The sequence below is a fragment of the Marmota flaviventris genome, chromosome 3 (genome assembly GCF_047511675.1).
Source record: "Marmota flaviventris isolate mMarFla1 chromosome 3, mMarFla1.hap1, whole genome shotgun sequence".
NCBI lineage: Eukaryota > Metazoa > Chordata > Mammalia > Rodentia > Sciuridae > Marmota > Marmota flaviventris.
Genome location: NC_092500.1, coordinates 21,803,767 through 21,827,650, shown reverse-complemented (window position 1 = coordinate 21,827,650; position 23,884 = coordinate 21,803,767). Strand labels below are relative to the sequence as shown.

At 37.5% G+C, this 23,884-nt stretch overlaps 1 protein-coding gene across 15 annotated transcripts in view; it reads right to left on the bottom strand.

Annotated features, from left to right (window-relative positions):
- The window catches only part of Anks1b (ankyrin repeat and sterile alpha motif domain containing 1B), a 1,114,759-nt gene that overhangs the window by 244,487 nt on the left and 846,388 nt on the right, over positions 1-23,884 (bottom strand). For all 15 annotated transcript variants that reach the window (XM_027947591.2, XM_027947674.2, XM_027947839.2 and 12 more), the window contains one exon: positions 19,809-19,961. In XM_027947591.2, coding sequence (XP_027803392.1) covers positions 19,809-19,961 — 153 coding nt within the window. The remainder of the gene's footprint in view (positions 1-19,808; positions 19,962-23,884) is intronic.

The window sequence follows — 23,884 nt, the reverse complement described above, 5'->3', positions numbered from 1 at the left end:
GACTGTGAGTTCTTCAAAGGAAAGACCTAGGTCCCACTCACATTCTCTCCAGCACCTTGCATAGTTCTTGGCACACAGTGTTTAGACGGTGAACGATCAGTGGGCTGAACAGATCAGACCCCACCATGTATTCCCACTGATTAAAGTTCTACATATGCATAGAAGGGTCATTTTGAGGCCACAATGTAATGAAGATAAACATCTGACTTCCCTCTTTCTGAATCCCTCTACTTTAGCTCATCCATCTGTCTGCAAGAAGGGCCAAGGAGAGAATCAAATCAGTGGAAAAAGTTGGAACAAAATCAGTCACAAACTAAACTCTGCTTTTCCTTTCTGTTTTGACCCTTTAAAAGGAACTTCAAGATTTTACTTTTTTTTATGTTTAACAATCTCTATGTGAATGAAAGTTTTGAATAATTAAGAGTTTGATGTGGTTATGAGGAAAGTTTGGAAATTATCCTATACCTTCTAGAAATATCCCAAATCAACTTGATTAAAGAAAGAAATCTGTGTTTCTTCTTGTTCTACATCCTATACCAAGGAATTCACAGGTTGAGGATCTTTTAATTCAACTGAATATTATTGATGAATAGATAAGACCTATCCAGAGGGCCCCTGTTCTCTCAGTGGTTTCTATTGCTCTGTGACAGATGTTACCAACTGGAGAGTACAAAATCCATCCAAATTTCCCCTCCCTTGCCTGCTTTCCCTTACCAAGGTTGGAAAAGGCTCAGACATACTTTCCCAGGCTCCTTGAAGTCGGGAAGTGGCTATGTGACCCAGTCTGGCTACAGAGGTATAAATCTGAAGTTGCTGAAAACTTTCTGGAAAAACTTTTGATTTCATGATAAACGAAACATCCCTATTGCTCCCTTTCCCCTTCCTTCATCTAACAATGCAGATGTGATGCCTGCAGCTACTACTGTAGCCATCTTGGAGTTATGAGGTGAAAAACATGAACGTGTGAAGAAAAACCACCATCATCTAATAAGTGCAGAGAAAAGACAGAAGGGCTTTGCCCCTAAATGATATGCTAGCAAGTGCCCACTTATAGGCTGCTGACCAATCAACATAGCTCACACCAGTCAGTGTGGTTGAAATTACCATTGGTCAGGTTTCATTCAGGTCCTCAAAGCTTAAGGCATTCCTAACTGCTTCAAGCCCCAAATAAGAATACCACCTGAACCATTAAACAGAGCTTGGTCACCTGTGGTATCACTCAAAAGCTGAATCACAGGATGGGGTAGAGAGAGAAGATGGGAGGGGAGGGGATGGGGGATAGTAGAGGATAGGAAAGGCAGCAGAATACAACAGACACTAGTATAGCAATATGTAAAACAGTGGATGTGTAACCGATGTGATGCTGCAATCTGTATCCGGGGTAAAAATGGGAGTTCATAACCCACTTGAATCAAAGTGTGAAATATGATTTGTCAAGAACTATGTAATGTTTTGAACAACCAACAATAAAAATTAAAGAAAAAAAATTAAAAAAAAAAGCTGAATCACAGTTCATTCTTACTCATCTTAACCCCAAATAGTTCTCTTTATGCCCCATCAGGGATGCCCTTTTCCTGTGTCCTTAAAGACCCCATTCCTACTCCATCTGGCCCCATAGAGGAGAGAGGTCATGCCAATCCCATGCAGAGGCCACAGCTTACAGTTGACTGAGGACTGCCTCCATTTAGCATGTATTCTCTTCATTCTGAGGTTCCTCTAACAAATACTAGGTCATGACATTTAAAGCAGATGACATTGCTACTGCTTCAAGCCTTTTATTGTACTAGCTCCTTAAGGTTGCTGTATGAATTACACAAAACTGGGTGGCTTAAAACAGAAATTTGTTCTGTCATCGTCCTGGAGTCAGCAGGGCCATGCGGCCTCTGAAGGCTCCAGGGGAGCACCCTGACTGTCCCTCTAGCCTTGTGGCTCCGGGTGCTCCTGGCTATGGCAGCATCGTTCCAGTCTCTGCCTTGTCTTCTTGAGTCTGCCTCCTTCTTGTCTGTGTCTTCTAATCTTGAAGGACACTTAATTCGTTTGGGGACTACCCAGGTAATCTGAAATAATCTTCTCTTGAGCCCCATTTAGCAGGATTCACAAAGACTCTTTTCCTAATAAGGTCATATTCACACACTCCACGTAGACATATCTTTTGGGAGGTTGCCATTACATCATATAATTATTTTCCTTCCTATTCTAGAAAATATCTTCTACTCACCTTATTTTTCTGTGTTGGACTCATTAACTTTCATTTTTTTAAGCTGTGTAAAGAAATGTTGATAGCAATTTAAATTTTGTATTGGATCAGAATTTATTATTATTTTTAGATTTTATATTTCAAAGTAAGGAATTATTTTCTTATTATACTCTAGTCTTTTTAAAATTATAGGTAAAAGATGAATGGCTTTGGATTATTATTATTTGGTGTTTTTTAGGGATGAATTACTTTCCCCCCAGGTAACAGTTTTTAACCCTCATATACATTATGATCACCTGGGAACCTTCAAACAACACATGCCTAAGATCCATGCTGGCTGATTGAATACGAATATCTGGGGATGGGCCTGGGTATCCATAGTTTTTAAGAGCCACTAAAAACTCACTGACTAGACTCACCAATCCTGCCTTCTTCAACACCATTCATTTATTCAATCAAGTAATTATTATGCACTTCAAAATGTGCCTTTGTGGAAGACAGAAGTGTACACAAGACATACAGGTTTATGTTGTGTGATCTTAGTATATACTATTTAATATACCATTCACATTCCAGGGTAGCAGAGCCAATGCTCATAGAGAATTTTTCTCCCAGTTACTCTGAAAAACTCAAACCAATTTAAAAAAAATTAACTTTTATCATTATTGCTTTAACTCTTGTGTGTGCTTGTGTGCATACACACACACACACACACACACACAAACATACTCTATTGGCAATAATCAGAGCAATAAAAGACTCCTATGGTTGACCATCATCTGATTATAACTTTTGCAAAGTCAGCAGCTGTTTGATGCATGTTGGATCTTTCTTCCACAAGTAGAAATTATTATATGCTCAAGAAAAAAAAGAATCACTTCCAGTAGTGATCCCAAGAAGCTTGAGCAGTCAGGCTTTACAAGCCCTAGAGAAGTGCTGAGCTGGACATGCCTCCAGTTCCAGAGATGTGGGGAGGGCCTTGGAGGGGAGTCAACACTGACAGATATGAAAGGGAAGGATGGTGGGGCTCAGAGAGGATCTGGTGGCTGAAAAGCAGCTGCTCTGTAAGAGCCCTCCCCAGACACTGCTGCTGTTGCTGCCCATTTAGACACTGAGAGGTCCTTGAGGTTTGCAGTTGCCCAAAGCAGCAACAGGAGAAAGAAAGGCCCTGCATACAAGAAAGGGTGAGGGCAAACAGGTCTGGAGTTTGCAGTTATGGGTTGTTTTTTAGGAACATCACACTGAGCATTTTAACTAAGGAATCATAGAATTACATAAATGTGAAGTCTGGTGATGAAAGATAGATAGGAAGAAGGAGGGGAGAACAAGATATGAAGCCAAATATTAAAAAGTACCAGTGCATTAAGAATCCAGATGTCTATTCATTTGTACATTGATCATGTATTTATTGACCATCTTCTTTCTATTTGTTCCAAGTGTTGAGAATGCAGAGGTGAGCATATATTCTGGTGAAGGGAACTGGCTATTAACAAGCAGATGGATAAAGAGGATGTTTAGAGCTATAAAAACAAACAACAAACAAGCAAACAAATATCCAGGATGATATGATGGAGGACGAAGAGATACCAGTTTGGGTGGTGAGGAGCCCTTGACCTGAGGAGGTGACAGTTAAGCTGAGATGATGTGGAAGGAAGAAGATAAAGATGACATAAAATGACCCAGGCAGAGGGAACAGCAACTCTAATTGCCCAAAGGAGAACATGTTTGGAGTTTGCAAAGCATCAGGTGATCTCCAGGCTAGAATCAGAAGCCATGCCAGGAATAAGTGGAAAAGGCAAGCAGGGCTGATGGCCAGGGATAGGTTTCAGGAAGGGTCTGAAAGGGACCCAGGTTCCACTGGGTGAGCTGCTCAGGCCACCTCATGGCCAGGCAGTTCATCAACTCTGACAGCAGCTCTCCCAGCCTCCCACTGCAGTGGGTCCTGTGTTCCCTTTGCTCTGAGTATTCTAATCACACAGGCCTGCACCTCCATTCCCTGAGGGTGGTTTTGATAGTTTTGCTGTGTGCACAGTGATTTTAAAGCAGGAGACGCATGAGGGACTGCAGCAGCACAAGTCAGTGATGTCAACGCCTGACAACTACCACAACCGAAAAAGATTCCTGAAGAAACTTCATTTATGTTGCCACATCTTAACAGAATCTGAGGTGTTTCTTGGTATATGAGCACAATATCATTTTAAATCTATGGAAATAAAAAAGAATGGAAGTTTTTCATTTTCTAAGCAGCAGGAAAATATTAACTCAAGACCTAAACTCTGTTTTATTCATTTGCATTCCCACAATGCCTTGCTTCTACCTATTTCATTGATTCTAAAACCCACTCTTTCCCCTCATTTCACCCTCTCTGAAATGGCACTGCATCGTGTCATCAGTGGTGCTTCATGATTGCTGTGACACGGCTGTCATGGCCTGAGTACACATGGTTGGTCATAGCTATTAACATGTTGGTTATAATTGGCATTTCAACTATGCTTAAAAAGAGTAGATTATAATTTGGTATGAAAATAAACTTGGTACTTAGAAAGGTACAAATAGAGTAGAGAGAGGCTAATTTGATGTTTGTGAAGCAAATCTTTTCATTGGAGAAGAAACTACAATTACATACACATTTTAAAAAAGCAATTACCCATATCTTTTTTTAGATGGCATTATGGGACTGAAGAGAGGAAGATGTCCATACATACACAAAGCCATGTTATGCTCTGTTACTGTGAAATATGAAAAAGATGACATATTGCATTCCAAAGACCTTAACAAAGTCAGGAAGAATTTAAAAAGTGCTTTAAATGAAAGAAATGTCAAAGCTGTACAAGTCTATTGTGACAGATTTGTGTGTTGGACGAAATCATCAATGAGTACTGGGTCATAGTTTAATTGGCAGCATTCTTTTTTCTATTTTGCAATATATAAAATAATGATGCATCTCATAAGAGGTGGCACTTTGGAGCCCATGAAATAGAGTAAAACAGAGTGGATATTTTTGTCTTTAGATGACTGGACTTTGCAAATACTGGGCCCTGTTGATTTAATTATATTCAAAATATCTCTGCATTCATTTACATATCACCAAAGATCTGTCTGCTTAGAAACTTATATTCACCATTGTATCTTGAGCCTGTGGTAGACTGAACCAAGCATTCTCAGGGCACCATAATAGATTTGCTCGATGAAATGAATTTAGTCAAAAGTTTCTATATATTTAGATGACTGTGGAACATAGGCAGGTGGTTGTGAAATAATGGTCTTAATGAAAAATAAGATAGCTTTGCTTAGGCAATTCTTTTAAATTCACTTTAAAGAGGTCACGGTATTTTATATCTGATTGTGAAAATCAGGACGAAAGACCTTGAGGGTTTTCCCTTTAAGGTGTTCTCAGATCTGTGGGAAACAGCAAATTATGAGGAAAGTCAGCAGGAAATAGATAAAATAATTCACACTTTGGCTATTGGCAACATGTCAATCACTATGTGTGAAGTCAGTTCCTTTATTTATTTTTTTAAAAGGGGTCCACATTCTTCTGTGTCTACTAAAGGAAACTGTCTTAAAGATGTAGTCAAGTATCTTGACAATTAGCAGGCTGATAGCTGAGGAGTGCTGCTTGCCTGTATTGGTGGAGAAAGAACATCATACCCCATCTCTTCACTGTAAAAGCTGGTGGTGGAGATGAAAAGCTTCTGCATGAAAGGCTACACTCTATGTAGGGTACAAAGTGCAGAAATGTTTTTTGGCCAGACATTGGTTTTTCCTGGCCATGGATCACAATGATCGTCAGTAACTTCATTTTGTTTCAAATGCAAAGAAGGGCTGAAAAGCTACACACTCCTATATATGATTGCTTCGGGATGTTTTTAAGTGATGTGAATGGTATGTAGCCCAACTCACCATATCCTTGTGGAACATTGATTTTTCTCTCTCTTAGTTTCCTTCTGAATCTCAAGAAATAGCTCAGGCCCAAAACCTTTGACTTATTCTTGATTCCATTCATTTAGCTTCTAATAAATAAATCCCTACTTCATGAGTTGGGTCTTCATTGTAAATCTTGACTCAGGTATTCTCACCTTTCACCATAAACACTTCAGTACAGGCACCACCATCTTGTCTCTTCCCAAACCCAGAATTGTTCTTTCCATAGCAGCCAAGTGACCCTTTAAACCATAAACCAAACCACCGCTCTCCTACTCAGAACCCCTCTGATGTTCATGCTCACACTCCGAAAATATCCAGTCCCTCTGCAGCTCACAAAGCCTGCTCCTTGGCCAACTCTTGGACATCATTTCCTACCAGACTTTTGCTCACAATGTTACAGTCACACTGACTTCCTTGCTGTCCCTCCAACAGGCTGAGCGTGCTCCTGCCTCAGGGTTGTGTCCTTGCGGTTTTTTCTCTCAGCCTGGAATCCTGTCATTTCCCACAGTTCATTCAGATCTGTGCTCGATGATGCCACCTTAAAGAGCCATTTCCAATAATCTTTGTGATTACTGTGAGGGACACAAGGGTGGACATAGCTTCGCCTTCTGAAGTCAGGTCATTAAGGAATTTGGGGTCTGGTAGGGATGGGAGAGGAACTCAAATAAATATAAGGAGTGTTACAGAGGCTAAGTGTCTTGCCTAAGAGGAGGTAAGGAACAAGAGCTTGAATTTGGCTCATTGAATTTAACTCAAATCCAGCCTCTTCTTCACACCGCTGCCTTAAGCACACCAAAGCCTGCTTTCCCTCTGGTGCTTCTCTGTAGTTCTAAATTTGTCCTAAATCTCCCTCCTCCCATTCTCTACATCCAAAGCATCAAATCCTGAACTTCTTGGTGAGGTGAAACACCACTGATGATCCGATCACAGTAGCTCACAGTAATAAGGATGACTAATATGTTTAGTTCTCTCCAGAGGCATTTGCATTGTAACTTGCTCTTCTTGGCTAAGGCCAGGCCCAAGAAGACACACGTATGTGGGATGATCTATTTCTATATTTTGGGAGTGGGGTGGGGGAACTATGGGAGAAAGGATACTACCTGGAGTATATTTATTTATTTTGAGCTTTTCCATTTAACCCCACCTCTCTAGACTTCAAAGGACCAAAGCATAAAGTAGGTCAGGGCATGGTGTTTCCTTTATTTAGTGTCATTTCTGAAGGGAAGTCCATATTTAATTTTTGGCGTTTGGGAGGTGGTAAAAGAAGTCTCTTCTCTGTTTCCTCTCAGGCTCTGTCTCTGTTTCTCTCTGTACATATACACACATATGTATGTGTGCATGTATATGTAGTGGTGATCATAACTACATCCTCACAGTCACATCCGTATTTATCTTGAGCAGCATGTGTTATCCAGTGGCCACCATGAGGGAGAAGTGGAGCTCCCCAAGGCAGCCATCCTAGTAGCACTGTTGGAAAATTTCCCTGGGAGCTGAGAACATGAGGGAAAAGACCGTGGGTGTGCATTCTGTTGTTGGATGTGTTTCTGGTTCAAGACCAGCTGGTGTAACTCCTTTCACGGTACAAGATACTCATGAATATAAATTATCAGGGACTATCCATGCTTTTTTCATCAACACTCAACCAGTTCCCCTCAGACACTACCTCATCTGTAAAATGGGAATGGCAACAGTGTGCATCTTCTAAGGTTAAGGTCTGATGAACAGCACTTGGAATACCGTCTCACACGTAAGAGTCCCTCAGTCAATCAGCAAATAATTATTTGTAACCTCCAGCGTGGTTGGCACTGTCCTGGGAGCTGGGGATACAGGAGGAAACAAAATACATCTACACTGAGTGGAGCTGACAATGGCTAATAAGCATGATAAAGAACGCACAACCAAGATTCATATCCCGGCAGTCTAGCTCCAGACCCAGATTCCTCCAAGACTTTGGGATGCCTCTTTTTCTCTGAGAGAACATGATGATGTGAGGGCTAAGAGCCTGGATCTCAGGAATTAGGCCAGAGACCTATTCTTGGCAGCCATATATTTGAAGGTCCCAGTTGAAGCCTTTCCCTAAATGATACGATCCAAGAGTGCAGCATCAGGGGTGGGAGTCTGAGGAAAAAATCTTGAACAAAGACTAGCACTTAATGAAGGGGAAATGCAGGAGGAGGTACTGAAACTCCTATCATTGTTAAGATGATTATTCTCTGTGCCTGTCTAGAAGATTCAATTAACCTAAGGAACCAAATTCCATTAAGGACATATTTGTTGCATATCTGCTTTGGGCAGAGTGGATGAGCAAGAAATATTTGAGCAAGGCATGATAATGATTCTCCATTAGACAAACACTTTAGAGTTTAATTTTCTAAAATAATTTAGTTTGATAGCTAATAAATTCCATAAACAATTCTTCAGCTTTTTATGGATCTGGCAACTCCACTATCATACAGTGTGTTCATCATCAGAGTTATTATTCTCTATTTACTGAGTGTTGGTTGAAGTTCCTGACCCCCAAATTTTCCATACATTTAAGGCCCCTTTTTTATCTCATGGCCCCCCTCTAGTCATCTTAGATGTTCTGAGATAATTTTGTTTTTCACAAATCCTGATTAGAGGCTGATAAACAATGATAGGACTAAATATTTCTGAAACTCCTTTCTCCTTTTCTCTAATCACAACTTCTGCGGTATACTGATTACACTAATGGTCCTGTTCTTCATCCTTCCCTGCATCTAGTCATCTACTATGAGAATCTGCAGCTTCTCCTATGAAGAGGTAAATTATATCCTCCCCTCCCAAGTTGATTTTGAATATTCCATGGAGCTTCCTTTGGCCAGTTGTTATCAGATATGCAGCAAGTAGAGGTTTGAAAACACGGTGCATATTTTTGTTTCTCTCTCTCTTGGTTGTCAGAACAAGCCTGCGATAGCATGTGAGAGGATGGGGCACATAAAGTCCCAGTTGTCTCAGCTGAGACCATCCCAGATCAGTGGACTCTCAGACCCCAGCAGACCAATTGCCAGTGTGAGGGAGTCAGCTGAAACCAAAAGAAATTTCCAGTCAAGCTGGTCCTAAAACTGCTGACCCACAGACTCATGAGCTGAACAGCTTGTTGCTTTAGGCACTGCATTTTGGAACAGGTTGTTACGCAGCATTGTTGTGGTGATAGATCACTAATAATGCTTTCCATCAATCTTAGGAACTTGGAAGCTGTCCCTTCATTTGGACTTCTTTAAACAAAAATGGAGTGCTTTCTATTTGCAAAGCACTGTGAAAAACGTTTTACTGGGTTATTTTATTCAGTTCTGACAACAATATTCTTTGGAAGATGTATAAGGTTATTATCCAAATTTCAGAGGCAAGGAAATGGAAGCTAAGAGAAGGTCAAGTGACTTGCCTAAGGTAGAATCCCAATTATGTGATGTGTAGTTGGGATTCAACTCTGAAGACTGATTTTTGTTTTTTTTTTTTTCCTTTTAAAAATATTTTATTTAGAGACAGGGTCTTGTTGGGTTGCTTAGGGCCTTGCTAAGTTGCTGAGGCTGGCTTTGAACTCACAATCCTCCTGCCTCAGCCTCCCAAGCTGCTGGGATTCCGGGCATGCACCACGTATGGCTTGAAGATATTTTTAAATTCTTGAACTTTAATAATGTATGAAGACTGATTTTTGAACTGTGCTTTTGGGACTTACTCTACTCGAGCCTCTCCCCCACCTGTTCTGCTACTCACCTCTACTCCCACCCCTTACAATCAGGAAAGACCCTGTATTCCCATTTGAGATGCAGAAACCACTTTTATATTTGTTTTCCTCTCAGCAGTTCTCTTATTGAAGCTTGTGTAGGTCTTGTTTTCCTCATTAGTCTGGAAGTTCTTTTTTAGAGTAAAGGCTGTAAAATGCTTACATTTTCCCCTACCACTATTATGCAATAGAATATTTTTAAAACTCCAAGAATCTATTCAGACATATAGTCTATAAAATCAACCTATAAAAATATAATAAATGATGATAAATGTGTTACTAGAAAATGTGCACATATTTAAAAGGGCACTGTTATTCAAATTAATCAAATTGATAGAATACATAATAGAGGGTTTCCCCCATTTTATTAATAAATTTTAGTTATATGGTGTTTAAATTTGATGTTTGACTGAATGTCTACATCTACATCTCTGCTGATTTATAATTTATTACATTAATTCTAGAATCAATCAGAGATTAGTACAGAACTGGCACTGAATAATTTCAGTTTTGTGGTTAGTTTCTGCATTTAAGAAACTTCAGTTTAGTATCTTGTCCTGTACTTTAGGTATGTTGCCACCAGGTGGCGGTAGGGTGTCAGGCATAAAGTCTGTACAATAAGGGATTTGCATGCTTTTTGAGGTTCAAAGTAATAGCTTTTCCCTTGAGTTCAAAACGAATTTGAGGCCACAGGTTTGCAATTTAACGTAATACATCTCTTTACTAAAATAGCTGAACTTAAACTCTAAGTGACCCGTAAACATCTTTAAAATAGATATGAACCCTAAGCTACAAAATCACCTGCCTCATTATTTCTCTTCTACTTATTTCCATAATGGCTTTATAAAAATCTTATACTCCTACCTTGATGACAGTGTTAACCTTCATGATTTCCTCTCAGTCTTTATTTATTGTCAATCTCTTCCATGGTAGCTTGTATATTAGGTTTCAAAATTCTTAATAGTTTTCTTCAAGGAAAAAGACCTGTCTTCCCTTTCATCTATGACAGTAGAGGCTTATCTTTCCAGAATAATCTCAGATCTTTTCTTAAGTAGAACCAAAAGTATTTCTCCACTAGAGCAGCATAAACGATGTTTATTTGCATTTTATGTATGTATTTGCATTTATGGGGGATTTTTTCTTTTTATTTCCTATACTATAGAACCATTTATTAGAATAGTTCCCTTCTCAAATCTCCTAGAAGCACAGAGTTAGTTTGCCATAAATTAACAGCGATGTAGCTACATTTCTTTATTAACAGGTTCTGTACTACATATTTCAAGAAGTCTTCTTAAACAAAAATCTTCAAGCCATATTAAAAATCTGAGCATTTTGTTATGAAGGATGAAATGACATAATATCAGTATAGTTTCAGTGAAAAGGAATTATTGTGCTACATTAAAAACAGAAGTTTCCACATTTAGGAATCAACAAGCTGCAACTTGGGAAAGATTCTATAAGGGCTTAGATTTGTTAGATTAGATTAGATTTATGATAATTTGAGAATGAATATAACCCTAATTTCCGAGTTGCTACCCTGTTCTTCCCCAAGGCCCTCTGTTTCAAGAACAAAGAAATCTAGTGGCTCAAGGTCAATGTTAAAGGTCAAGAGAAAATGCTTATGTTGTTGAGAGGAAAAGACACGAGAAATCCATACCTAGACATAGTCAGGGGGAAAAAAATGGAGGTGGGGGAAATGTTTAGCTTCATCTTGAAACTGTATCTTTCCTCTCATATTCTCCCACTCCAGGAGTGAAAGGATTTTGAGTAAAGCCAAGCCATGAAATTTTGAACAGGCTGATAGGAAAAGATGATGCCTGGTGGCAAATTGGAATCACAGAGTTCAAGGCAGGTGAAAGGGGTTGGAGCTGGGAGAGAGGGAGGACAGAGCTGAGCAGTAATTCCTGCAGACCAAAGTTAACACATCAAGCAGGGTGACCAGGCTCCCATGGGTGAGTGATGGTATGAGAAGCAAATGGCAACTAAGCTGTGAGACTATGCCCCAAGAGACCAGCTCCATTCTACCTCTGAGAAAGGGATCTGGGGACGTCTGTAAAAAAAGGCCAAAGAAAAATAAAATAGGGAGAGAGAGAAAGAAATGGATGAGAAAAAGTTGCCATTTGATTTTGAGTTTCACAGGAAATCCATAGAACCAGCAGGACAGATATTATTATCTTCTCTCTACAAAAGAGAAACTGAGTCTAAGAGAGGGTTGGTGTTTTTTTTTTTTTTTTTTAAGATCACATGCTAAAAGGTAGACACAGGATTCAAAGTAAAGTGACCTGATTCCAAGATAAAGATGAAAGAAGAGAGGGCACATTTGAAACTCTGACACACACTGTATGTCCTACCTTTTACTTTATAAACAGTAAGTATAATTTTCACATAATGGAGGCTGATTCTTTGAAGGGTCTGAAAGAAGCAGTTTTAGCTACTGTTAAAAAAACACTTCTGAAATGTATTCTATTTGCCCTTGCCTTCTTTGAATACTAATTTATTCTCTTCTTGATAAATGGGGTTGTGATTATGAAAACTGACTCTGTATGTATGGGTTTCTAATTCAGGGATGCCCTCAGGTTCCATGGTGGCATACAGGTGTTTTTTTTTTTTTTTTTCCATCCCACCTAATACATTCATTGCTAGGAATAACTGTATAGAAAAATTGCTGACTCAGTTCCTTCCTCCCTCATGATCAGCTCTTCCTGTCTTAGGCGCGTCAGCTTCTGGTCCCTACCTACTGCTTTTGATCATGTCATTCTCTGATTAGAATTCTTGGCTTCCCACTGATTATAGCAGTGCTATCAACCCAGGATGCATGTGAAAGTCACTTTGGAGTGTTTAGAAACTCTGGAAGCCCAGGTACCACTATCTAAAAAAATTTTTTTAAACTATTCTTTTTTTAGTGGTAGATGGAACAAGAACTTTATTTTATGTGGTGCTGAAGATCAAACTCAGAGCCTCACACATGTGAGGCGAGCGCTCTACTGCTGAGCCACAGCTCCAGCCCATAAAATTTTGACTCAATTGTTTAGGTGTGGGGTCCTTGCCTTCAGGGATTAATGTAAGAAGCATTGAGTTCAGTTTCTGGCCAAGATGGAGTAACAGGCATCAGATTTATTTCCTACTTAAAACAACTAATAATGTAGGCAAAATAAATGAAGCACTGGTTTTTAAAGTATTGGACACAAGGCAACAAAGAACAGTGATGCCTGAGAGATGGGAAACAATGATGTCTACAACTGCCCAAGCTTGCTACTCTGGGAGAATTTCCAGGCCATGGGGCAGAGAGGAGGAAGACCCCTTGATTGGAGAAGATGTAGCTGAGAGTCTGGGGAGACCAGGGTGGCTAGAGTTTGCTGGAAGAGTATTGGAGAGGAGAGAGTATTGAGTACCTATGTATGAGAGGAAACTATGAGAAATGAGGTTAAAATAAAGAACTGAAAAGAAATAGTGGGAATAGTTCTAAAATTTCAAACTTGGCTGGTAATAGTTTAATCACTATTCAGATTGGAAAGCGTTGAAATTCCAAGGGAATTGGTCAAGTAATTAGAGCATCCTGCCTCAGTAGTGGGAAGTATTAGGAATAAACAATGCTCCAGACTTGCCTAACAAACCTTAAAAGCAAGATCTGAAAGGATCAATGTCTATCAAATAATTTTTTTGTGTGTTCCAAAACAACCCTCAGGCACATTTATGGGGATAAAAAATTAACCAACACTAAACAAGATAAAATTCATATCTAGCATGCAGTAAAAAATATTACTAGACATGCAAAGAACAATGAGGAAAAACATCAACCTAAACTGACACAGATGTTAGAATTAGAAGACAAGGACATTAAAACAGTTATCACAATTGTATCCCATATGTTCAATAAGTTTCAAGGGAAGATTGAGCATACTAAATAGAGACATGAAAAATAGAAAAAGACTCAAGCCTAATTTTTGGAGATGAAAACTACAACCTTTGCAATGAAAAAGACAATTCATAGTAATAATGACAGGTCAATTTTTATAAGAAGAAAAGATTAGTAAACTTGAAGGCACTGCAACAGTAACTATCCAAATGAGCCACGGAGATAGATTAAAATAAAAAGACTGAAAAAATATGAATGAAACATTGGTAGGCTGTGGTCTAACATTAAATGACCTAATACATAAGCAATTGGAGTTCTAAAAGAGTACAGAGAGAAGTAGAGAGACAGAAAACAGTATTTTAAAAAACGAAGACCAAAATTTTAGGTCTGAGAAGCTCTAAAAACATCACACAAAAGAAACAGGAAGAAGGTTACCTCAATGTAGATCATAATCCAGTTGATGAAAACCAGTGAAAAAGTGAATACCTTAAGTGTAGCCAGAGGAAAAAAGACACATTATGCACAGAGGAACAAATGGCAGATTTCTTATCATATCAGAAATAATGCAGAAGAGAGCATAGTGTGTCAACATTTGTTAAAGTAGTTACCATAGAATTTCACACCCAGAAAAAATATCCTTAAAAACATGAAAGCAAAAGAAAGTCTCTTTCAGACATACGAAAGCTGAGAGAACTGATCACCAGCAGCCTCACGCCATTTTAAGAAGGTAGAAAGAAAATGACACCAGATAGAAGCATGGATATACACAATGAAATAAAGATCAAAGCTGGCTTCAGGGATGAGTGAGTTGTGTAGTTATACAACCTCCTGCCCTTCAAAGGGCCCTGTGCTTGGTTTCATATTTTCTAGTCACTGTATTTAAATTTTTGGACTAAGGTCTCTGTATTTTTATTTTGCACTGAAGCTCAAATTATGTAGCTGGTTCTGAGGATGAGAACTTTGCAGCCCATGCAGATTGGGGGGACAGGCTGGAAGTCTAAGCACAGTTTAAATCTAGGTCATATGTTCAGGCAGAATGGCAAGAGATGGAAGTGGCTTCTTATTAGGAAATTTGGAATCTTGGTGGAGAAAAATCCCAGCAGAAGTCCACTAAAATAAAAAAAAATTTTTAAGGTAGAAATTTCTGGAAAATCAGAACATAATTGTAATTTTTCCATAGAAAGTGAATACAGATATTTACTTAGGATAAGCTTGTTCATTTCATATGAGAAGGAATAAGGCCACTTTTTCCAAACTTGAGCCAAGTGACAGAAGCTTCAGAAGAATCTGTGAAAGACTTGCAACATGCATTCATGAGGTGAGGGTGGTGGAATCCAGGAGACTAACCTGATGCGTGCCTGAAAAAGTTTAAAGCTGAGCTTCTGTTAACTAGCTGGCCTGAAGGTTTATGAGGATCCAGGTGTAATATATATGAGTATAAATGAAATGTTTAAATCCACAGATAATTTATAAAGTTTGCTATACTCTTGAATACGCTCTTCAGGTCATTTGTTGAAAGCCTTCAGCTTTGATTAAAGTTGTTAATATTTGAAGTGTTGACTGATGTAGCCTCCCTGGTGTGGAAAGATGAATTTTTTCTCATTTATTAGTGTCCTGTAGTGAAGACATCACCTTTTACTTAAAATAATTGGTTTGGAAATGGAATTAGAACATTCATCCTCCTCTACAATTTGTGAATTTGCTGATTATTTTTCTTGGTTAATAAGCATAAATTACCATTTGCCTTTATCTAACACACACACACGAGTTTTACAGAGAACAATGAAGTTATAGCAATGAGGATAGCACAGTTAGGGGTAGGAGCTTATAATTCTGATCACGAAGTAAAAACATCAAAGCAAGTAATGAATCTAAATCTGATATTCATAGAATGATATCACTACATCATTTAAAGCAAATAAAGACACATTATCAAAGAATTAATGCAAAACCATCAAGTTTCCTTTGAAAATGTCTTAGCAAATCTCTAAGTGGTTAGATTATCATAAAATTTCTCTTGAAAGGTAGAAATTAAATCAATAACATTGATAAGAAAAGAAAAGAAATCTCACAGTCCTAATGAATGCAAGAATAATTTCTGCATCTATTAGGCCAGAAGCAAATGATCTCTAATAAAGTTTTATTGTTGGCAAATTATTCTCACTTATTTCCATGGGACGTGTGAAATAACTTACATAGGACACATGTATTTAGCTATTTTATTTGTTTGTACTCAAAGGTTTTTTTTTTTTTTTTAAAGAAACAATCACTGTCATTAACTTTTTAAAGCTATTCTATACTTATGAGCAGGGATTTAAGAATGTACTGACACCTGAATTCAATTTTGTCAATTCAACAGGTACTTTAATCATTTTAAATATTGTAGGCTATAATAAGTCTGGGCTAGAATGATTTCCTTGGTAAACAGTGATAAAGCCCCTGGGAACAAATTAATCATATGTTCAGCACTGAGATTCACAAGTTAATAAATTGGACAGTGTTCAAATTTATTTAGTCTTTTCCAAGCCCCCTTAGCTGATTCAAAGTGGTAAGAGAAATTAACATTGTTTCTCATAATATCAATACATTTTTTGTCTAGAAAATGGATAACAGGTTATTTTGCATGGTCCTCAGTTATTTTTAATTTCATCATTAATCCATACGCATTTCATGGAGGAAATATGTCAATCTTCTATCTAAATTTTCTCCCATGTAGGGCTGTTGTGGTTTTCAATAGCAGTTGGAACTGTTGTGAGATCTTACTAATACCATATGCCAGCCCTGAGTAACTTCTGAGTTGAAAAAAAATGAATGTACTTGTGCACTCTTAACTAGTCATTAGTTCTCTTAACAAGCTGTTGGAGGGACAATAATTCAAACTGGAGGTTGAACCAGCTGGCATCTGCACAGGGAACAATTTTCCTGACAATTTCTCCCATGTATTCATATTTTAACCCTAAAATATCATAAAATTGAGAGCATGATGTTATTAATGATAGTGGCAGTCACAGGAGAAAAACAGAACTATTGATAAAACATCATCTTTGGAATATGAAGCACAGATTAGGAATAAAGGGAACAATTACTAACCTATATTTTATGCTTTAATTTGAGGTAAACCTAGACCTGTAAAATTGGCAGTGCTTCATGTCTTAAGACTTTCTCTGTGTTTAATTTCTCTAGGCTAAGAGTGCTAATGGTAAGATTTTTCCACTTTTCGTTCTCATCCCATACTTTGCGTAGCTTTGCACCTAAACCCCTTATTGGTTTCTTCAGATAACCTTGGTTTTCAAAGGCAATAATATCTTCCATGAAATATTTAGGGGAGTTTTTTAAAGTATTATAGTTTCAAATATATATTTATGCTTTTCAAGAACAACTTTGTATAGTTTTTATTACCTCTTTGAAACACTTTAAATTCATTATACTGATGATAGCATATTTAATTTTTCTAATAATAACCATAATACCATGCCACACTAGATGCAATACTGTATAATGATGCTGAAGTTATTTATAATCATACCAGCAGTCTGTCTCCTCAATCTCTGTTCTCTTCCCTCCACCAGCTGATCTCTGTATCAGAGACAGCCTACACTTGAACTTCTCTATTTAACTTTATAAAGGATAATTCTTGGAGAAATTTAAAACTAGTCACTATCTGCATTGATTCAAGATGTGAACTTCCCTAAAAGGCTTCAATCTAAATAAAGATGACTATACCTTCCCTTTAGCCTACAAATCAATAATGATGGGTACTTAGTATTGGATTATTATGTCCAAATAATATATAAGAGATTATATCATATTTGGGTGCCTTTCCTCATTAGTTGTGATCAATTAAAGTCTTGAATTTGCCTTCCCTCATGAGTTGGGATAAACTGATGAATTTTAGGACTAAATTTGAGATCAGTCAGAACTTTGTAAGTCAAGAAGGAGACACATCACCTCTTTCATTTAAAACAAGAGAATCCCAACAACCCCAAAGCATCCCAACTCTAGTGGGTATAAAAATTTGTTTTTCTAATTTATACGTCTAAAGGTTCAGATAAGTTTTTGTCCACAATAAGTTTATCTACTGAGTTAAATGACTTGCAAAGTCTCCCCATTAAGAGTGTGAACCTGCCCATATGGATGTCACAAGGAATTTAAATTCAATCCATTTACTCTAAGGAAAATGTTCTTGATTGGTAGTAGACACAGTAGTGTACTTCAAGTCGGAAGGTTGTGGCTTCAAGGTCTAAACACAGTAACTATGCTTTCAAATTCTGATACTTCTTCCTAGATCCAAGTTAGATTGTATTGCAACAAATTTAGTTGAAGGGAAAACCCTTGAAATTTGCCTTCTCTTAAATTCTCTCTGCATTCAAGGCGGTTGGGATCAGCCCCCAAGTCCTGGCAGTAAACCTAGGGTCTTTGTAGCATCACTGTCCTGCAGTCACTGCATACAAGTCCTGTGTGCAGAGATCTCTAGGCCACTGGTAACTTTAGGTTTGGGGGAAGTGAGCATACAAGTCCCCATCTTCAACACGAGACCAAGTATTTGGATTTTTGAGAGATATATAGCCTCATGTTGTAAATGATCCTTGCTTCAATAAAAACATGTTATTCTAGAGTCCTACTGGAAGCCATTCTTCTCAGTGGGGATTAACTGCTAATGCATGACTCACAAGCTCCCTCTCATGAATATTTGCTCTTTAGTGGAGAGCAGTTTTATTCAGAGGATATTATAGGGATATTTGGGTTACCACTCAACTTGCAAACCTGTTGTGATCTATGGAAGATACCCCCTTTAATAAATGACTAGTAGCTATGATATCAGTGACAAGTTCTTAGTAGAGAATTGAAATCTTAGCTTGACACAACCAAAAAGCTTAGCTTGACAAAAACCAAAGCATGTAGATTCATTTCCATTGCTACACAGACTAAGAATGAAATTAATCAGAGGCTGTAGTCAGACTGTGAGTTTTCTTTTGATAAAGATAGCTTTTATGAGGGGAAAAGCAGCAAAAGGTCAAGAAAGAGTTGCTTATGTTAAATTTAAAACAAGAGTTTGTCAACTTAATATGATTTTAAAATTCAAGAACAATTTCTATAGGGTATTCTAGAAAAGATATTTTTAAGATAGACTTAAAAGCAAAGAATTATTAGTTAACAATAATAACTATCTTAAATGATAGCTTAATTAATGACATGTAATTTGTAAAAAAACTGTACTTTTAGAGAGAAAGTGGCATAAAGAGTAGAACAGAGCACTTTGCAACCAGCAGATATTCTTTATCTTATCTCTCAGTTTACAAACACCTTTTTACCCAATCATTATGAAACTTTAAAAAATCTCTAAATAATTAAGTGATTTCTCTCAGTCACTTTGGGAAAAAAGAAACATTTATAATGCCAAATATAATTCAGACAAATGATTGTTTATATTTTCATCTTGTTCTTTCATTTATTCTCTAGGAAAGAATAGAAGTAAAAATGAAACAAGAAGGGTATCAAAATCATTTATGCAGATTTATTATCTCTTTGGGCTTGAATATATGGTGACATATATTGTTGGCCCGTTTTTATAGGAAATCTATGTCAAATGTATGAATAAAACAGAGTCAACATTTGATTGAACACCAACTCTAGAAAATAAAAAGATGATATTACAGCAGCTTATGTAGTAAGAGCAAAAGCAGTCTTCTTCAAGCATGAGATCTGTATGTGAAATTAAGGAATAAAGATAAGGAAATATAACATAGAAAATATGAGAATTTAAACCTTTAACAGTGAATATGAGCAAAGATCAGAATGGGAGACTATTTGCTATCATATTCATATCTTAAACTGTCAAAATTTCCTAAAGTGGAAAACCTCAAATGCTTGGAAGGTCTTGTCAGATAATGCAAAACACCCTGAGAGTCCTCTCTTTATGTCTTAGTTCCTTCCCTACATCAAAAATTCAAAACATATGGCCTACCTGTAAATCCTTGTTGGATTCAAACCATTATAAAGAAAGAAAAATAAATGCCTGCCTGCAATAAAATCTTATTTATCAAGGTTTGAATGACTAAGGGGTCAGTAAAAGACCAACTTACGTTAATAAGTTCAACTTCCCAGATTTTTTTCAAAAGGTCCATCGATGTGTAGCCATTAATTAGAAAGGCTTTGGTGTAGTCACCCAGTTCAATGGAATCCAGCCACTCGGCTACAGAGGTGGGATGGTAACCATCATGACCAATGGGTCTCATCTGTAATTAAGAAAATCACATTAGGACTGATTTAAACTGTTTGTCTTATGTTTCAACAACAGAACACATCTTGCCACTTGCAAATTTATCTGTGAAGCATCAGATGTTTCTGGATAAGGAAATAAGGAAAATGAAAATTCTTCATGCACAATTCTAAATCATTAATAATTTTCACGCTGAATTAGTTTTCAAAACTACACCCAGAAATTTCCAATTTAGCGGCTAAATTAACTCTCTATTTGAGAGAATGAAATATGTCAAACTTCTGTTATAGAAATTATTGTCATTTTGTTGGCTGAAATTAAAAATGGTGTCAGTTGAGCAGTATTCAAGGCTGAAGGCACATGGAACTGCATTTCCAAAATATAGATGATAATTTTCATATGCACAACATCAAAGCATGTGAAAATACTGCATGACTTGAGACATTCAAAAGGAATTCATGCTTATGCAAGACATGTATTGTAGGTAGTGCAAACATGCTGCAGAAACATACTGCTGTGGTAAGCCAGTTAAAAAGAGGCTTTTGAATGTTTTAAGACCATGTGTTCTGCGTTGACTCTACAGTATGTTAGACATGAATAGAGAACTTGCTGGCAGACAGGCTCCTATTTTTTGTCAGCTATATACGGATTTTTTTTTAATACTTTAGGAGAACAAAGAAGTGTGACAGCAACATAATGTTTCTGAGTTTAAATTGGAATATGAAAATAACTTAAGCAAAAGGAACTTCTGGGTTTAAAATTTTGTATGGATTATTCTAGTCCTTTAGCCTTTATTTGAAATTTTAGTTGAATTTGTGGTTCCTGGTTTTTGAAGTGACTCACTGCTAAAACTCTTTGCATGCCATTCTGTTGGTTTTGGATTTTTAAGGATAGCTGCCAGCTTATTAACCTGATGTCAGCCTTCAGTGAAATACCTGGTGGGAACAGTGAAAATGGGCAAAATACGTCATAGACTTTTCTCTTCCTCCAAATTTAAGGAGATAAGTATTAATGGAAATCTATGTGATTCTGATTTGTGAGCAGAGAAAAGATTAGTCTGATGTCAGCGATTCAGATTTCAATCTTAAGCATGGTGAGCTTTCTGTCACTATGCAGAATTTTCATTTTTGAGATTCTTCTTACTTTTTCATTTTCAAGTTACTTTTTCTCCTTTCCTCTTTTCTGTTGTTCCACTCCCCAATCTAATTTCCATTTCAAGGTTTAAATGCTCTCTATTTTAAAGTCACAGTGCAATTCATTATTTGCCCTAGAGTTCAAACTGCATAGACTTTTGTATTTCACTTTTACATTGGCACACCAGACCTATTTCAGCTATTCATTAAATATTTGTGTGAGGCTTACTCTATATTCACTACACAGTATCTACAAATGTAAATGGCAACTCAGGGTTTGAAAAATGAAGTTTAGTGACGTTCACAAAAACTGAAAGTTATGCATGTGTATACACTTGGAGTCCAGGACTCAAAATGGGAGTTAAAATACATTAAGTACCTTCATGTTAATTAGAAACACTGGGGCCATGTACATTCTCCAGGACTTGTTAAGAAGTGATGAACTAGCTCTACTAATTTAAATAGTCACCCAAGCACCAGGAACTGCTCTGACTCTTAAAATTGACATAAGGAAATAAGTGGAAGTAGGAAAAGAAGAAAGATGGAAAGGAACAGTGGAGTTGAACTGAGAGCCTGGCAGGAAAGTTTTGCTATTAGCTCACCCAAGAAGCTGACCACCAGTAGTGGATACTGGGGACAAGCTTAGAGAGTCTTGGGAACCCCTTAGGAAGAGTCAGTTGTTCCTTCCAGAAAACTGTAAAATGGGATCCCCATGGGCTTTCACCCAAGAGATCAGTGGTTGCCTGTTAAAAAGATATGGATGGTCAGTGTTAGCTGGGAGTGGGCATGTGGATGTGTGCAGGGCAGAATTCACCCATCCACTCATTCAATGAATAAATTTAATCAGTGCCTGTTCTGATGAATGTTGTGGAAATAGTAGGGAACAAAACACATTAGACAATTTCAAAGTGAACCTAATTAAGTATAAAAAAGTTTTCCTTTTCCCCAACCCATCCTTCTTGTTCCACTAGGGAATTTAGAATCAGAAAAAATAAGCCGGTCCCTTGAGAGAAGGCTAAACTTGGGAGTGGGGAGCAAAGGAAATAAAACTAGAGGTTTAAAATAGATTAGCACTGCGTTTTTCAATATTTTACGTGACAAGAAAGTCATTGGATATGACTGAGATCATATAAAGAAACAGCAAAAAGAAAGTCAAATGAGCTTGGTCAAAAGCAGTGATTGCAAAAACAAACAAACAAACAAACACCCCTGCATCAGTGTCTCACTGGACGCAGACTGTGCAGTAATCTGGTTACTCATAAAGGCAAGACCAACTTCAAAGAGTGAGAGGGAGGGAAATGCCTGCTGGAGGATGAGAGAAGGAGCAGGGTAGAGTGCAAAGGTGAAGAGGCCCTGGGAGTGGGCATGTGGATGTGTGCAGGGCAATATTCACCCATCCACTCATTCAATGAATATTTAATCAGTGCCTGTTCTGATGAATGTTGTGGAAATAGTAGGGAACAAAACAGTCATAGTCTCCCTCATGGAAATTATAAGTCTTAATTAAAAATATGTGAACAGATGACCAATAAATTATGAAGGCTCTGCATACCTGAAGAGAGGAAACTATTAGAGCCAAATGAAGTTGCAAAATTAACTTGACACATATTTAATGATATGCAGAATGGTAACTGTGCTGCGCAATAATTTCTTCCAAAGCAATTCTCCCATCTGTTCCTTTATTTCAGTTCTTACCATCACTACCCTGTTTAGGTTCTCCTTAGCACTTGCAAAAGCTAGTGCAATAACCTTCGACTTGGCCTCCCATCTTTGCTCAGCTTCTATCTTGCTACTACATTAATTTTCCTAAAAGGCACGTAAGTCTGCAAAAAACCTGTAGTGGCTCCTTCTTAAGGAGAGTCCAAGTGTCTTATTCTAGCATTCAAGGCCAACTGGGATTTACATGATCTGTCACAACTCTGCTGTAAGTACCCTAATAAATGTGAATAGACACATGGGTATTTCTAAACATACATTAAATTGCTAGCCATTCTCTGAACATACACCACACAAAGCAAAACCATATCTTTGCTAATATAATTTTCCATGTTTGTAATGCTTTTGCCCTTATTTCTGGAGGTATTTTCAAGAACTGACTTCTCTTGAGAACCAAGATACATTTTTCTAATTATTTTGTATCCTGGCTAATCCTAAACTAAGAAATTCTTTATTGTGTGAGTTTGGTTGGTGGGCATAATCCACTTCAAGTCTAGTGCATGTCCGTATTTTGCTCATGCCCTTTCCTCTTCCAGAAACACTGTTTCCACCTCTTCTCCCATCAAAATTCATCCTTAGGAGGTCTTGCTTAAACATTGCTTCCTCTGTGAAGCTTTCTGTAAGGTTACCCTTATTACCAAGTAAAAATTAATCAAGTATTCTGCTAGATTTCTGTAGAAATTTACATATGATTCTATTATAGCATATTTGAGTTTGATTTCAATACTACTTAGAGAGTAGTATTTTCTTCATTGGACTGTCTATCCTTTGATGACAAAACAAGGTGTTACCCATTTTTTAGTCCCTAAAGTGTCCAAGAGAGCATCTCACACTTGACAGGCATTTGCTAAGTACCTGTTATTTAATGAACATATGGAAAGAAAATGACATATTCACTTCCGTGGCTTGGTATCCATTTAGGGGGAAACATATTTTGTTCTCCATGTCATCAAAATTAAGGTTATTTTATGGTCTATAATAACATTTGTAACTATTTAAAACCTCCATATATCAGGAGCCAATTCCAGGTGGTACACGTTATTACAAAATGTAGTGAACTTTTTCCCTAGCCCAGCAGTTTGATTCTATT